The following is a 16,776-nucleotide window of genomic DNA, read 5'->3' on the forward strand; positions in this document are numbered from 1 at the left end:
TCCATGTGCATGAGTAGAAGCGGCTAGGCTCGAACTCGAATCATTGTAGAACCCGACTGGTGTCTCTTTTTGCTTTTCAATGTCAACTGCACTGTGACATAAATGTGAAAACGTTGCATATATTCTTAAGCGTGTTCAATGCTGTGATGTATCTTTAAAACGGCAAGCAGCATCTGAAACGGGGTGAGGCAAATGGTGTGTTTATTTCTCCGAAGATGCAGCGGGGATACCTAGCTGCTGACCAGGGCCGCGATACGAGACGATACAATACTGGTGCAACCTTTGGCGAGTAGGATACGAAGTACATGCAGGGCGCGGAAAGACCGGAATGAGGAGTCGGCACGAATGCAACGGCACGACTATTATCAAGGCGTGCATGTGCGGCTGATGTTCGTATACGCCACTTACGGTGGGGTTTCAGATGCCGTGTTTGTGGTATGGATGGCAATTTAGAGGCGGTCAAGACAATCGAACTGCTAAGGCATCCAGACGTTCCCAACGGACGCAGGCCAAAGGTTCTTGTCGGCACGCTTTCCTATAGTCGAGCTCACACCTGCAGAAAGGTAGACTAAGCTTTTGGCCAGAGCGGAACAAGCGCGCAGTAGCTACAAGGTGCTCACCGTTGTTCGACTTCAGATGCAGTTGAGCAGACGTACACGCCCCGAAGTCTCAGCTCTATCTTCCACGTTTGTGGTTCCAGTGCGTGATTCGTTGGCAGCATCGGCCACAACGGGTTGAAGACATTCTCTGGCTCCTGTGAGGTGTGCGTTGTTGGCGCTCATGCGTGAAATGCAGACCTGCAGGGCCAGACGACATTGCTTCTCACCGTCTGATTCAGACAATACTGCACACGGTGGGGAGCACATTGCGGGTAAACCTGCGCCGTTAGTGGGACGGTTGATGCAGCTAGCGACTGGGTTCCACCCATCTGCCATGATTTGTTTTGGCATATCGGTTTTCTCCAAGCTGTCGACCATATCAGCAGAAGATCACCAAACAGAGTTTACACGAGATGTCAAGTCGTGACGCACGGCGCTGGCTTCCCAATTCGGAGCCGTACCCGCGCTGACGTAGCGGATCCAAGATATTGGACGATGCAGCAGAATTAGAAACCTCTCCATAAGCACAGTCTTTGGGCGAGCTTGAGGTCTCGCATGCGGCGAATGCGGCGCCCGTCAGGACGCGAGTGGCATAGTGGCCGCGGTGTAGCATTGCGAAGAGAAGATTTCTGGCATCTTGACATGAAAATAGTCGAGGAACGGGCCTAGCGTTGCTATTTTGGAGGTGCTGCGCCTCTTGGTCCCTGAGAAACGATGGATAGCGGGCGATCAGCTCAGGAACAGCAGCGGGGGCTATTGGCTGGCAGCATCGCGGAAGCCGATGGACCAGGATGATTCCGCGAGACATGACGAAATAGGGGACAGTGAGGGAGGGCGTGGCAGAGAGTCGCAGGGCTGCGAGGGCGAGATTCAAGGGTGGTAGAGCGGCGTCACAGACGGGTGCGATACGCTGCATTGGCGAGGCTAGCCAGGCCGGGTGGAGAAGGGCGTCGCTGGGGCATGCTCAGTGCTTGGCCCTGGAAGATATAAGTCAAACACACCACCGCTCTTTCTCTGCTCACACACCTGTCTGCTTCCCCCCGCACCCTACTTTCTTGCACTCGCCCAGTTGACTCCGACTGCCTTACAATCGCTTCCATTCATATTCAGCACCCTACTTTCGTTTCGTCGCCATGTGGTAAGTCCCCGCCGCCCCACTATGCGAAGCTGTGCCAGCTACAGCGAGGCTCTGAACACGGGCTAACGACGGTGTCTGCAGCGGTATCTTCGGCTACATCAACTACCTGGTGGAGAAGGACAGGAAGTACATTCTCGACACACTCATCAATGGTAAGCAATCCCGCAGCCGCTCCCCCAGACGCGCGTTCCACGGAGTCGGAAGTGGTTTGGTGGGGCTGGAGGGCGATCACTAACACGCTGTCCCCTCAGGTCTGCAACGTCTAGAGTACCGTGGTTACGACTCGGCCGGTCTTGCCATTGACGGTGACAAGAAGAATGAGGTCTACGCCGTCAAGGAGGTCGGCAAGGTCGCCTCGCTGAAGAAGCTCGTCGAGGAGCAGAACTTCGACCTCAACAAGGTCTTCGACTCGCACGCCGGTATCGCCCACACCCGATGGGCCACCCACGGTCCCCCATCGCGTGTCAACTGCCATCCCCACAGGTATGTCACGTCCACGTTCTTTGGACCACCCAGAGCACGCACTAACCGCCCACCAGGTCCGACCCCAACTGGGAGTTCTCCGTCGTCCACAATGGTATCATCACAAACTACAAGGAGCTCAAGACGCTGCTCGAGAGCAAGGGCTTCAAGTTCGAGACGGAGACCGACACCGAGGCTATTGCCAAGCTCACAAAGTACATCTACACCGAGCACCCCGACCTGAGCTTCCCCTCGCTCGTCAAGGCCGTCATCAAGGAGCTCCAGGGTGCCTTTGGTCTTCTCCTCAAGTCCGTTCACTACCCCCACGAGGTCGTTGCGGCCCGCAAGGGTTCTCCCCTCGTCATCGGTGTACGAACACAGAAGAAGATGAAGGTCGACTTCGTCGATGTCGAGTACAACGACGAGGGTGCTGCTCTCCCCGCTGAGAGCGCCTCGCACAACGTTGCGCTGAAGAAGTCCAACAACTTGCTCGCTCCCCCCGACAAGTCGCTCCTCCACCGATCGCAATCGCGCGCTTTCCTGTCCGACGACGGTGTCCCGATGCCCACCGAGTTCTTCCTCTCGTCCGACCCCTCCTCCATCGTCGAGCACACCAAGAAGGTCCTGTACCTCGAGGACGACGACATTGCACACATCCACGAGGGTTCCCTCAACATTCACCGTCTGCACAAGGATGACGGCTCGTCCAACGTCCGCACCATCCAGACTCTTGAGATCCAGCTCCAGGAGATCATGAAGGGCCGTTTCGACCACTTCATGCAGAAGGAGATTTTCGAGCAGCCCGAGTCCGTCGTCAACGCCATGCGTGGTCGTCTCGATGCTGTCAACAAGACCGTCACTCTTGGTGGTCTCCGTCAATACCTCTCTACCATCAGGCGATGCAGGAGAATCATCTTCGTTGCCTGTGGTACTTCGTACCACTCGTGCATGGCTGTTCGTGGCATCTTTGAGGAGCTTACTGAAATCCCCATTGCTGTTGAGCTAGCCTCCGATTTCCTTGACCGTCAGGCACCCGTCTTCCGTGACGACACCTGCGTCTTTGTCTCCCAATCTGGTGAGACTGCCGATTCCCTGGGTGCTCTCCGCTACTGCTTGGAGCGCGGTGCCCTGACTGTCGGTATCGTCAACACCGTCGGTTCCTCCATCTCTCTCCTCACCCACTGCGGTGTGCACATCAACGCTGGTCCCGAGATCGGTGTTGCCTCCACCAAGGCCTACACCTCGCAATTCGTCTGCATGGTCATGTTCGCGCTCTCTCTCAGTGAGGACCGTGCATCCAAGCAGAAGAGGCGGGAGGAGATCATCGAGGGTCTCACCAAGATCTCGGACCAGTTCAAGGAGGTGCTCAAGCTCGACCAGCCCATCAAGAAGCTTTGCGAGAGGTTCAAGAACCAGAAGTCCCTGCTGCTTCTCGGCCGTGGCTCTCAGCACGCTACCGCGCTCGAGGGTGCTCTCAAGATCAAGGAGATCTCGTACCTTCACTGCGAGGCTGTCATGTCTGGTGAGCTCAAGCACGGTGTCTTGGCTCTGGTCGACGAGAACCTCCCTATCGTCATGATCCTTACCCGTGACGACATCTTCGCCAAGTCGCTCAACGCATACCAACAGGTCATTGCCCGTAGCGGACGACCAATCATCATCTGCAACGAGAACGACCCCGAGTTCCCTACCGACAAGACCGACAAGATCGAGGTGCCCAAGAACGTCGACGTTCTCCAGGGTCTCATCAACGTCGTTCCCCTGCAACTCATGTCCTACTGGATGGCGGTTGCCGAGGGTGTCAACGTTGACATGCCCCGTAACCTGGCCAAGTCGGTTACCGTCGAGTAGATGTATTATGGATATGGCGTTCTCTAGGATAGAGAAGCTGGTGTGATTTGGGTTTGATTTACGATTGAAAGCTCTTGGATGTAGCTTATGTGTATGGCATGGAAACTTTTACGATATCTAGAACACGGAGCGATGCGATGCTCTGATTGAATGAACAAAATTTCAAACACATCTGTCCCGTTTCGTGACTGTCTTGACGGGTCAGGTCGAGGATTGATTGCAATTAACGAGAGGCGTTTGAGGGAAGCTTACCCCTGCTCGCGATGACACCATTGCACGATGCGGGATCCCTGCCTTTCGGTTGCGGGGCGGCTCCCAATGTGGTGTGCTCAGCAGCTCGTTCCTGCATTCTTCAGCCCACCCAGTCGCCGTGCCCGCTCGACCTTCACCACAGCGACTCCACTGTTCCATCGCACCTTCCCAATCTACCTACAAACTTGCACACGCGCAACGGCAACATGGCAACCATCAAAGGCCCCGGCGCCCCCAAGACGTACGATGGTAAGTAGGCAAGCAAGCTCCGAGCAACCCCGCCCCCACCACTTCGACTGTGCGACTGACCTAAGCTGTGCAGGCTCCGCACTCCGCATTGGCATCATCCACGCACGCTGGAACACCAAGATCATCGATGCGCTGCTCGAGGGAACCAAGAGGAAGCTCAAGGAAGCGGGAGTCAAGGAGGAGAACATAGTCGTGCAGAGCGTGCCTGGGAGCTACGAGCTGCCCTATGCCGTCAAGCAGTATGTCCCCTCATATGACGTTGTAATCCGGGCACAAAGCTAACAGGCACTTCCACAGACTATACTCGGCCTCACAAATCCAATCCTCGTCCACAGGCGTCGTAGGCGCAGCAGCGGACCTCCTCGGCTCCACCTCGGACCTCACAGCCCTCACTGGAGCGTCGCAGTCCAAGACGTCCAACTCGCCCTTTGACGCGATAATCGCGATTGGCGTGTTGATCAAGGGAGAGACGATGCACTTCGAGTATATCTCGGAGGCGGTGAGCCATGGGCTCATGCGCTTACAGCTCGACAACAACGTGCCCGTCATCTTTGGCCTGTTGACGCTGTTGAGCGATGAGCAGGGACTCATGAGGGCGGGGATTGGTGGCGCGGATGGCAAGAGCGGACACAATCATGGCGAGGACTGGGGGAGTGCCGCGGTGGAGTTGGGTGTCAAGAGACGGGGGTGGGTTGAGGGCAAGTTTGTGGACTAGGACGTGGTGTGAGGATACGGGGACACAAAGATCCAAGTGACTGGGCCACTACTAGGCTCTGGTTTGCATATGCTCATAGAAGGCATGCGTGTCCAAAATGGAATCACGCAGCTATGATACACCAGTGTTCGTACAAGCGCGTGGTCCTTCCACCACTCGCGGGATGTCGCATCTGAGAAGCAGCGTGTCGACTTCTGCCTGACGGAGCGTGGAGCGAGTAATGGTGCTTCCATTGTCCCATTCAATTCGCTCACTCCTCATCTGCAGCTATGGTACTACAATACGTGCTCACGTGCTACATGGCCCTCTATCGTCCCACGTGCTTTTCAAACGCGTTTCCAGTATTGAATGGTGCTGTGCTGCGCTGGCCATGTCCTCGTGCGACTGCAGTGGGCTAGCGTAAATGCATAGTGTACGCAAGGCGATCGCGATGACGCTTAGGCTGGAGAGATGCGGCTTAACAAGGTGGTGCGCGCGTGCGAGATTCAGTCCTGGGCGGCAGTTCCATGCAGGAGACGATGGCGGAGATTATGCGACCATGGTGGCCAAGGCTGGTCGCTGCAATGCAACAAAATTGTTGAGTGCAAGAGGGATGGTTGGCGGACGAGAGAAGCACTCTCCTTTTCCCGCCAGGGCCTTGGAAGACGCTAGTCCAGGCGCAGTGCCTCGCCTTGGAACCTCAGATTCCCTGGACGACGGCTCTTACTCACCACCAGCCCCATCTGTGCGAGCAGAGCGCAGTCGACCCCATCGCCCGGCCCATCTTTCTTCCCTGTCTTTCTCCCTTGCCTCCGCCGCCTGTCCCCGGGCGCCCCGACACGTCCTCACCGCGTGGTGCGCGTAGTCGATATCCCGTTCCTGGCCTGCAGCTGCATCGAGTACAGCAGCGCGCGGCGCCCCTACCCACGCCTCTTCTATCACACCCGGCTATACAGTGATGGCGGCAGCATACACGTGCTAATACAAGGTCGATCGATAGTGTGGTGCGCTTTTGCAGCGCAGCCATCAGCGACTGGGCTTCGACATCAAGTCCATGTCAGGCACGAGACGCGGCGAACGAGAAGACAGGTCTCTGCGGCGGGAAGCCTCTCGTCGCCCCGGCTCGTCTGCCCCCTCGCACGCAGCTTCGGCGGCCACAGCGACACCGGCAGCGGGTGAAACGCGCAGGAGCACGCGCAGGAACAAGTCGGATTCACCCAACAACGATGCGCAGCGCCCTAGCGAGCTGCTAGACGACGTTGACTCGGACGCCTCTGCTCCTACGCCCGCCTCGTCCACTTTCTCCGCGCCTTCCACCATGTCGCGTTCTGGCCAAAACATTTCTCTCCACGCCCTCACACCCTTGACCAGCTCAGACTCGTCTCCGCCGGGCAAGCTGCCCAGTCCGCGCTCTTCCAAGCTCTCGCATGAGACGATGCACACAACCTCGTCCTCTACACACGCGGCGCCATCGAGCGCGCCCAACAATGTCGCCGATACCATCACCCCCATAAACACGCCGCCCGAGACGCGCATCTCCGTCTTCCCAGCCGACGGCGTGCTGGGACAACGCTCCACCTACGACGCACAGCTTGACCCCAAACTCGATAAAAAGGCGCGAGGAAGGGGAACGGCGAAATACACCACAATACTGGACAAGGTACGTGAAGGTTACAAATACATACATAGATGTGGTCGCCCTGTGACGCTAAGGCTAACTTAACTTGTGTTACAGGGCGACCCATCTCCTCCTCCCGACCCACGCCTGGCCATTGCCGGCTACACCACTGGCAACTATGTCATCAAGACATCCTTCACGGGCGCTCCCAAGTCAAAACTCCGGATAGCACCATACGTCGCTAAGCCCTACTCTTTTGATCAACGCATATCATGCGGTCCAGGGCCTGCAACCCAAGTCGTAGTGACGGGCTTCGATCCCTTGACACCAGATGCGCAATTGCGTGGTTTCTTCTCCACTTACGGCCAAGTAGAGACGCTCCGCAATCAAGTACATCCCGATAACGGCAGCCCACTTGGGATATGTCTGGTCAAGTTTCGCGACACCCCACCAACGCGCGGAGTACCTGGCATCAAAGCAACCACCTCAGCAAAGCGAGCTGAGCGCGAAGGCACAAATCAGCGCATTGCGCAGCACACGATCAGGGTGAAATCTGATCGCGAGGGCCGGAGATGCCAGAAACTCATGGATATGGCGGTGCAGCAGACCCGGAAAGAGGAGGAGAAACAGCGTGCCAAGCTCGCAGCGAAGACTGCGAGCGTTGCGGCACCAGCTACACCGGGAGCCTTTGATCTGCCGGCAAACGTTCCCAAAGGCCCATCTGGCAAGGGCGCGCGGCCGCCAATCCCGATCCCCCGAGAACCCTTGACAAGGAAAGCCGCACTCTCCTTCCTGATCGAACGCGAACCGGTCAAGCCTACGCTGAAACGGAAGCCTTATATCTTCATCGCACACGCATACGTACCCGTCCTCAGCACAACCGTCGAACATCTCAAGAAGCGGTTAAAGAACTTTCGGTGGGCTTCGGTGCGATGCGACCAGACGGGTTACTATGTGACTTTTGAAGAGTCGAAGCGCGGTGAAGACGAGGCCGTTCGATGTTACAAGGAATGTCACATGCAGGCTCTATTCACCTACGTTATGAACATGGAGTGCAACCAATACGGCGACCCGAACTATGAGCGGAGTCCCAGCCCAGAGCGCGTGGTAGCCGACAAGAAGCGGAAGGCCATCGAAGAGCGGATAGAACATGAAGAGGCGGAAGATCTCGAGTGGGAAAAGAAGCAGCGGGCAGACTCGCTGGATCCTGTACGAGCCGCTTTGGACGTGCTCAAACAGGAGCTCCAAGAGAAGCTTCTTGGTGACATTAAGACCAAACTGGCCGCGCCCACTATACTGGAACTCCTGGAACCGGATCTTCATGTGGAAAAGCGTCGCAAGTTCAATGTTCCGGCTCCGCCTACGAAGGAAGAGGTTGTTCGACCACCCGCACTTCTCGCCCCAGGATTCGACGCCTTTGGAGCTGGTACACCAAAGGGCCGCAATGGTGGTTTCGGCGGCCGCAACGCACGCAGGTCGTTGGGTGTATTTGATCCTAGCACCAGGCGTGGTAAGAAACCTCCGAAGGTTGTCAATGCATTTGCGGACGAACGAAGGAAGGCATCTGCGCCTAAACCCCGTGTTGCCCGTGGGCTGCATCGCCAGATGATTGAGATGTTCGAACCGGAGGAGTCGGATGATGAGAGTCGCAGCCAGCTCACTCGCGGTACTGAGGAGCAAGAGAGCCGACCCATCAGCCGTGCTCCTTCCACCGACGTTGAAGAGGAGGTGGAAGAGTCATCGAGAGCTCACCGCGCTAAACGGCGCCGTATCGAAACGGGCTGGGGCGAAGACAGTGACGAGGAGATGGACGACTCGCATGCAAGGAGTTTGCTTGCCCATTGCATTCACAAGGATCCAGAGAACATGGCCGAGAAAGAGCTGGAACAAGTACTCGCAATTCTTCCTCGTTCGTCGCCTATTTGGAAGAAGGCAGACAAAGCACTCAAAGGGTTCAGGAGGTTACGGAAAATTGAGCAAGAGGCTGATGCAATCTTTGGGGTGGAAGCAAGCCCGATTGACAAACTTGAACCTGAAGTCGTCATCACCCATGATGACGAAGCACTCAAGCCCATCGAGACTACTGAACTGCCAGAGACGCTCACAACACTCAAGAAGAAAGCTGCCACCAAGCCCAAGAAGAAGACTAAGAAGCAGCTCGAAGAGGAGGCCAAGGCTGCCAAGATCGAGGTTACGGAAATCGAGACACCTGCGGAAGAGGAGATCGCCGAAGCGAAAGAAGTCAAGGAGGTCATCGAAGAAGTCGTGGTGGAGGAGTCGACGCCAGAAGACGACGAGCGGGCCTCTTCTGTATTCTGGGGCGTGTCCTCTGTGGAGCCTCGTAAGACTGTTGAGGATGACCTCAGTGTTGTAATGGACATTGACGGTTGGCAACATATGCTCAAAGACGACGAGGATCTCCGTCACCTCAAGGCTGCCATGGAGTCCATCAGTGCCGCCAAGATTGGCGATGCACAATCCTGGGCATGGAAACAAAAGTCTATCAAGCATCTCAACCGCAACGGCGAGGAGGGTGTCTCGCGTACGGAAACCAAGATCGAAGGGTACTACGTTCCCAACGCGACTGGCTCGGCTCGTACGGAGGGTGTCAAGAAGATTCGCGAGTCTGAAAAGTCGAAGTACCTCCCTCATCGTATCCGCGTCCAGAAGGAGCGCGAAGAGCGCCAGCGCCGCGCCAAGCAAGAAGAGCGAAGTGTCGTCTCTGTTGAAGGCTTCAAGTTCCAGACCAGTTCCAACAAGACATCCACCGCCAATTCGCGTGCCAACCGCGCCAACAACCGTCGCATGGTCAACGATATCAACATATCCAAGAACATGTCCGGGGCAGAAGGCGATGCCCTCCGTTTCAACCAGCTCAAGAAGCGCAAGAAGCTAGTCAAGTTCGACCGTTCCGCCATCCATAACTGGGGTCTTTACGCCCAAGAGCCCATCGCCGTCAACGACATGATTATCGAGTACGTGGGTGAAAAGGTTCGACAACGCGTTGCCGATCTCAGGGAAGCCAAGTACGACATGCAAGGTGTCGGGTCGAGTTACCTATTCCGCATTGACGAAGACACGGTCATCGACGCAACCAAGATGGGAGGCATTGCAAGATTCATCAATCATTCTTGCACGCCAAACTGCACGGCCAAGATTATTCGCGTCGACAACACGAAGCGTATCGTCATCTACGCGCTGCGGGATATCAACTCTGGTAAGCACAGCTCCTTTTTCCGGACAATCCATGCCACTGAACATCTACTAACAATGTTTCCAGATGAGGAACTCACGTACGACTACAAATTCGAGCGTGAAATGGACGCTACGGACCGTATTCCCTGTCTCTGTGGTTCTATCGGCTGCAAGGGCTTCCTCAACTAGTCAGCTTCGCATGGCCTCAGCTCTGCTTCGGCTCCCTTGGTACATTATCTTTGCGCCGGCTTTCCTTCAACATCACACTTTTGCAGCGCTACATCGCTGCTTCTTTTGTTTCAACACCTACACTTGGCAGGGAGCGAAAAAAAAGGCGGCTCCTCCCCATATGCACATGAGGCTAGGCTTCATCTTGGATTCGGGACTGGAAGAAGAGGGAAATCTTGCATTGCATGGCGTTTTTCAGTGGCTACATATTATCACCATCTTCCTGGCACCCCTTTCTTCCTTTGAGAGAAAGGGCGCGAATGTATCATTTTTCTTATCCGACTAAAAGAATGGGCGAAGGGTGGGTGGGCGGCACTTGCCCTTGACTTTATCGATGGGTTTGAGTCAGTCGGGTCACATCTTTGGCATTGTATCTGGTGTTTTTGTCGCTTTATCTTTTTTCCACAACGCTCAAAATCACCATTTGTACTATTTTAACATCTCTACGAAGAAGAGGCGTCGACGGAAGAGTGGTAGAAAATTCATGGTATGTGTGTGTTTGTGTGTCGGCTTTTGTGCCGTATTATCGACACCGGTAGCTATAATCAGTTCGCAAGGGAACAGAATGAGAAGATTGATCATATATCCACTGCCCATGTTAGATCTTGAGTGAGGTTATACATGGTCTTTTCTCTTAGTACCCCAATCAAACAGTCATCCCAGCTAGCTACCCAACGAAATGACGTGCGGAATGCAGCATCTCAAGGTTCCTCCAGGAGACTACTCCACGGCCCTGTTGCGAAACCGGCGGCTTGGTAGCACAGGCGCGGGTCCCGGGGTCCGAAGGTATGATGGGGGCTATGAGGTGGCAGGTCAGAGATTTCGATCGCGGTGGTAGTGGGTATGCTTGCTAGGGTTATGAGAGTGGCAGGCTGACTTACAAGAAAGGTCTTTTTGCAGCATTTTCCGGGTGCCCATGCGCTTCATGCCTAAGCGGTGCATGTGTGTTAGCCTCTATCGTGTTACGATCCGACATGAAACCCTGGAGGCAAACCCGCGACCAAAGGGGATGGCCTGGCAGCGCCTAGGGGTAATTGAGACATGAAGTGACGGCTATTGCACGTATCAGACTCTTGAAATGGGGGCAAAGAGACCAGGGGAGCTTACTCGGAAGATGCGGTGTCCATATCGTGACCGTGACTATATGCAGACTGCATCCATATATCCTTGGGGGCGTTGCGTAACTGACCGAAGACTCTATCCCTGGGGAAAGAATTAGTATTTGAATATGAGCAGCTCTTTAACTCAGGGGTTTCCGTGTACGTTTGTAATTTAGTTAAGAGAAACAAACGAGTAAATAGTATCGTAGTAGGCACTACAATGAAGCTGGAACGAGCCTTGGATGTGTTTGATGGATCAGGTCCTTACTTTCGCCCATGTCGGCAAACCTAAAGGCTCCGATATCACAGGCGTTCTTTTCAGTAAAAAAGCCGTCTCGTGGATCTGAAAGACGCTCCTTCAGGGTGTTTAGCATGGCCTTCCATCGTCGTGAACCCCGACTAATATCTCTTGGGTATGCAGACCAGACCTTCTTGTGCAAACGCAGATGTTTGCTCTCGTCGTGTTGGGAACGAATGAATGAAATGCATACATACCATGGATCAATACGCTCCTCCCTCTTTTGCTTTCTCAAGATATTCAAAATGACGGCAGCCTCTTTAATAGCAAAGTGATCGGCAATGTGCTGCAGGTGCTTCAAACTCCAACCGACTGCAGACTGTGGACAGCTTTTTGACCAAGCAACAACGTATAGGCTGAATATCAGTATGTAGACATCGAGGATATGCGGTATGCTGTGTGAATGCTGTTTGCCCGTGCTTCCACTAGGCAGCTTATCCTTTGCGACTAGGTCACAGTCCGTCATCTGAGGAACCGATGCGACGATCTCCTGGATAAGGGCCAAGATGGCAGTATTTGCTCGATCACACTGAGCGGCAATTTCATGATCACAGCTCTCGGAACAGGATTGGATGATCTCCTCGCAGAGAAGTATTCGGGCTATGCGAAGCACGTTCCACATCTGGGTGATCATGCGATCGGGGTAGACGTCATACACCCTTGGGAATCCTGCGGGTACCAGTCTTGCTCCATCGGGATCAGATAAGCTTTTGCGTTCATACGTCCAAGCCGGGCTTGCTTCAAGTGCAACAATCTCGAGCTTTCGATCAAAGTACTCGCTCTTCGTTATCCTTTCTTCCGCCGTCATAAAGCCCTTGCGCATCTCTGCGGCTAGATCGGTTATTTCAAGCATCAGTCCGCTGAGCTTCCACTTCGGATAGTCAGTGTTGACGAATTGTGCTGCGTGTACTCGTATTTGTCGTATGGAAGGATCCACCACTCGCCCGGTACTCAATGAGCATATCGTCGCGTTCAGGGAAAGTCCCATCAACGCCCGTAGCTCAGTGCCTTCCTTGAACGTCTCTACACCTCGCAGTTTAACCAATGTGAGAGCGCCCTCGATATGGGCGTGTCCTGATGTGTTGATCTCCAAGGCTGACTTCATGATCTTCTCAAAGAGATCCAGCAACAACGCGCCTTCGAAAGTGGATGCCGCTTTTGCTGTCGTGGGATCTTGTAGGGCAACGTTGATCTCACGAAGTGCTTGACAGTACTTCCTACGTCCTAGATCTTTTGCAGTCTCAGAGGAAACCTGATGGGACAAAAAAGCGAGACTGACCGCCTCGATGCTCAAAGTAAGATATTTGGGCGCGGATCTTGGGTCTAGATAGTTGTATAGGAAGTCCCATGTGCGACTAAAATCGGAGACATAGTACGTGAAGAACATGTCTCTACCTAGATTCAAAAGGTCTTGGGGTAGATGTCGAACTTTAAGCTTGACTTTGGGTTCGCCAACACATCGTTGCTGCAGTGGGGACCTTGTCTTTGCTAGGGCCTTCGTCCGTACAAAGTCGGTCTGGTCGCTGATCCGAATGTTGATCGTGTCGCGATAGCCGGTGCATGCTGCTCCCACTCGAATGCAGGAGTTGCAACTTGGCCGTTGCAGATCACACTGGATGTGTCAGTAAGAAATCCCAACTTTGGATTTGAGGCATACTCGTAGTCTTCTCTCCCTACATCTTTCGCAAAACTTGGATGGTTTGCCGCGGAACACCATCAGATTCTCTGCAGCGTGAACGGGTTGTCAATCTGTGGGCCTGTTGAGCCTGAATTGATACTAAAAGAAATGAAGTGTAGATTCAATCTAATTGACAAGTCTCATTTTACCAACCAGATGAAAGTGGTTGTGTGGTGTATAGGGCTGCCGGCAGCATATAGATGACTGGAAGCTGACTGCCGTACTAGTCCCAAGAAGGAATGCATCTCGTGCTGCGTCCACTAGCGCGATGTAAGCATGAAGGACGATTGCCAGCCAGTCGCGTAGGGGGTAGATGTTGCATTCCGAGGTCTGGCCTATCATCTGATAATCTGGACTTGTTGATGAGAAGCCTCAAAAGGTCAGCAACGTTCCACTCGCGTAACTCACAGGTGCCATCCAATGACAAAAGCGTAGATGCGTCGTATTCGCTGCTCCACCTGAGATCGTAAATCGCTTTGGCCGCTACCTACATCATCGTGCATTGGATTCCCAAAGAAGTGAGGTGGGTGGGAAGAAATCAGGGCACCCGATAAGACTTATGTCGCGCCTTCCACGTCCAAGCCAGGTCCTATCCTTACCTACAGCTCGAGGGCGAGCTGTACATGCATCGCAACACAGAGCACATATTGAGCGCATCGCGGGGACCCATAAAATTTGGAAGGGAAGATAGAGGTGCATTCCATGCTTGCAGTCGATCTGCATCTTTGATGAACAACGAAGCCTAATCGCTATCGTCGTATTTATTCCCAACCCCAACATCACCTAGTAATATGTCATCAGGCGCCGGGCCCCTGTGATTCCTCACCCACTCTGTCTCTACGCGGAAGAAGATCCATATCCATCTCCGCAACACCTCGAGAACTTCCATGGTAAAGATGCCTCCTTCTAAATCGTTGAAATGATCCAGATGCACACTGAGTTTCAGACTCCAAGTGCACCTCAGCATTGCGTCCACTGCAATCGCTGCATAGTAGAATTCTTTGGCATGGAACCAGCGATGCCGTCTTAGACCCCGTGGGTATTCTGGGCTATCCCGAGTACGGGCATTAGAGAAGAGGGTAAGATCCCAATCCTTGGCTACGTCCCAGTAGAAAGAATAGCCAGAGTTTACCACCACTGCGACGAGCCACATACGGAACAACGTCGCTTCCGAAACACCAAAACGTGAAGGATCAGGCGAGCGTTGCAGAGCACTCAGTATGATGACAGGAAATGCGGTCGAGTATTTCAGTGCGTTGGCCAGATGCTGGCCACCCCATCCTGTCGCTGGGCTGATCTGCCCGGTTTGCTTGTTCGCCTTCTGAACACGGTAGTATTCCGTGATACACTGCCGCAATCGAATCATCGAGGGTATGGCAATGATGAAGGGAACCCAAAACACGCCGCCGCAACTCCTGTTCGGGGGCCCTGTTGAGCTGTGCGACGACGAGAAGAACATGCACAGTGAGACAAATAGATCACCCAGCACCTTCGCATAACTCGTCAACGCATCGGCGAGCAGAATGTCTCCAAACTTTCCGTCTTGTGCTTCTGCGATGCCGCCGATCGATATGCGCTTCAGCGTCGCCAGTGTACGAGTCCGTCCATTGCGACTAACAAATGGCAGCGGTATGACAAAGCCAATAACTAGTACCAAGAGGTATAGGTTTGGCAGAATTTCCCAAGCGGCAATGTCTGCAGGGCTGCCGTGCGTAAGGGTCCAGAATAGGAGCAGCGAGAGTGCGAGCGGGATGGAGAGGAAGGTTGCGATGCGGTAGCAGGAGAGGTGGTGCGGGATATGGCGGGGTGAGGTACGGCCCGGGTAGCGGATCAGACTCGGGACGTCTATCTTTATGAGGGTGAGGTAGTGGAGGTTTAGACCCCAGGCCCAGATGCCTGTGCGGCAGTTAGTAAGGTGGTTGAGAGCAGACGGCGTGAGCGTTTGCATACCCAGGACTATTATAAGAGCGACGCGATACGGCAGGGGCAGGACGCGACTGAAGCCATCGATTTCTGGCTCGACGGCGGGATCACCGTCCATTTCTCGGATGCGCGCTCGGTTCCGTGGCGGTTGCTGTGTCCCAGCCTGTAGTCTGCCGTATGATCATGAAGCTCCTCGATGTAAAAGACACCCCCAATTGGACCCTCTCTTCACAGCTATCTCCGGTCGTGTTGGCGCAAGGGGTTGCAGATGTCGCGATAGCGTGTCCACTTCCCCAAGGCGATGGCACCAAACACGCTAGCTAATTTACAAGCCACTCTTCAGCCGCCGTTGCGTTACGTCAGCATGAGCTTCAGCCTCACGCGCGCTAGCTGCATCGTGCCTGGCGGAGTGGATCTTTGGTTTGTGCGACGACCGCGGGAGCTTTGCCTAAAGCACAAGGCCATGACGCGATCATCGCGACGACAAAGTGACGCTTCTCCGCCGTATGCTATTGGGTACCTGACTTTGGAGGGAAAACAACGCCTAGATCTCTAGGCTCGCTGCACTACTTGCTTCTTCTCCACATACCAAGGTTTCCATTAACTGTCCTTACTTCGTGCGTCACACCACCCAGCACAACACACAGCACCTTCCACTTCATCTCTGTCGCTCTAAACCTCCACCCTCACCTCCTCCCACTCCCACCTCGTCAATTAAAGGGAGACAGCAGGACCAACAGCAATCATGTCGCCTCTCTCTGTTCCTAAAATTTTCATGGCTGGCGGCGCCGTCGGCTTCGGCTACTACCTCTTCATGCGCCAATACTGGTTCCCCAACCCGTACAAGACACAGGGCGTCCAGAACATTGAGGATCGCTTCTCAGCTGGTGGAGGCCACCCTACGCACACACCTGCTGGAGGAACCCAGCGCGGTACGGGTATAATGAGCTCCCCAGACTTAAAACCCTGGAAGTACATAGAACGGAGTTTGCTGACATCAAGCTTGTAGGCTCTGCGTCCGCAAACGAAGGAAGGCACGACGGCCCGAGCAAGGGCCCAGACTCGGAGCACTTCAAGAAGAACATCAGCGACCAGCAGAGTGAGGTATGTGGCACGCTGATTTCGATGCCCAAGGACTGTGCTAACGTGCGATAGCCTGTCTGGCCGAGCAAATTCAACGAGATACAATACAACAACCCCAAGGGCAAATAAGCGACTCCGGACCAATCGAGCAGACACAAAAAAGCATGGCAATATACAGCCAGGGGGCATTGGGCATCTGATGAATGGCATCATTGGCGTTTGGCAGATAGCGATGCACGATAGCATCCTGTAGATTTTTGAAACCCTCACTGTTGCGGCCAGTCGAGCGCAATGAGGCCCCCAGATGATCGAGAAATAACAAAACCAATTTTCCAAGGAGCGCCCAATGCCGTGTCGATGTCAGCAACTCTCGGTACCTGATGAAGTCCATACTGTTCCGCGTAGCTG

General features: G+C 54.3%; 6 protein-coding genes across 6 annotated transcripts; 4 read left to right on the plus strand and 2 right to left on the minus strand.

Annotated features, from left to right (window-relative positions):
- Positions 1-1,732: 1,732 nt before the first annotated feature.
- Positions 1,733-4,050, plus strand: GFA1 (glutamine--fructose-6-phosphate transaminase (isomerizing); the record flags this gene model as incomplete). Its single annotated transcript, XM_051494052.1, has 4 exons — positions 1,733-1,737; positions 1,819-1,889; positions 1,989-2,220; positions 2,277-4,050. The coding sequence occupies 4 exons, from the start codon at positions 1,733-1,735 to the stop codon at positions 4,048-4,050; spliced, it is 2,082 nt and encodes a 693-aa protein (XP_051355731.1).
- A 458-nt stretch (positions 4,051-4,508) lies between these two features.
- Positions 4,509-5,266, plus strand: J4E92_002650 (uncharacterized protein; the record flags this gene model as incomplete). The annotated part of the gene is made up of 3 exons (XM_051494053.1): positions 4,509-4,551; positions 4,625-4,790; positions 4,849-5,266. The coding sequence occupies 3 exons, from the start codon at positions 4,509-4,511 to the stop codon at positions 5,264-5,266; spliced, it is 627 nt and encodes a 208-aa protein (XP_051355732.1).
- Positions 5,267-6,299: 1,033 nt separating this feature from the next.
- On the plus strand, positions 6,300-10,247 carry J4E92_002651 (uncharacterized protein; the record flags this gene model as incomplete). Its single annotated transcript, XM_051494054.1, has 3 exons — positions 6,300-6,905; positions 6,981-10,080; positions 10,144-10,247. The coding sequence occupies 3 exons, from the start codon at positions 6,300-6,302 to the stop codon at positions 10,245-10,247; spliced, it is 3,810 nt and encodes a 1,269-aa protein (XP_051355733.1).
- Positions 10,248-11,601: 1,354 nt separating this feature from the next.
- J4E92_002652 (uncharacterized protein) lies at positions 11,602-13,144 on the minus strand (the record flags this gene model as incomplete). The annotated part of the gene is made up of 2 exons (XM_051494055.1): positions 11,602-13,079; positions 13,141-13,144. 2 exons carry the CDS (start codon positions 13,142-13,144, stop codon positions 11,602-11,604), a joined length of 1,482 nt encoding a protein of 493 aa, XP_051355734.1.
- Positions 13,145-14,104: 960 nt separating this feature from the next.
- Positions 14,105-15,403, minus strand: J4E92_002653 (uncharacterized protein; the record flags this gene model as incomplete). Its single annotated transcript, XM_051494056.1, has 2 exons — positions 14,105-15,258; positions 15,313-15,403. The coding sequence occupies 2 exons, from the start codon at positions 15,401-15,403 to the stop codon at positions 14,105-14,107; spliced, it is 1,245 nt and encodes a 414-aa protein (XP_051355735.1).
- Positions 15,404-16,030: 627 nt separating this feature from the next.
- Positions 16,031-16,497, plus strand: J4E92_002654 (uncharacterized protein; the record flags this gene model as incomplete). Its single annotated transcript, XM_051494057.1, has 3 exons — positions 16,031-16,223; positions 16,295-16,389; positions 16,441-16,497. The coding sequence occupies 3 exons, from the start codon at positions 16,031-16,033 to the stop codon at positions 16,495-16,497; spliced, it is 345 nt and encodes a 114-aa protein (XP_051355736.1).
- Between the last annotated feature and the right edge of the window lie 279 nt (positions 16,498-16,776).

The sequence above is a fragment of the Alternaria infectoria genome (genome assembly GCF_024043175.1).
Source record: "Alternaria infectoria strain BMP 0036 chromosome Unknown scaffold_3, whole genome shotgun sequence".
In the NCBI taxonomy this organism is placed as follows: Eukaryota; Fungi; Ascomycota; class Dothideomycetes; order Pleosporales; family Pleosporaceae; genus Alternaria; species Alternaria infectoria.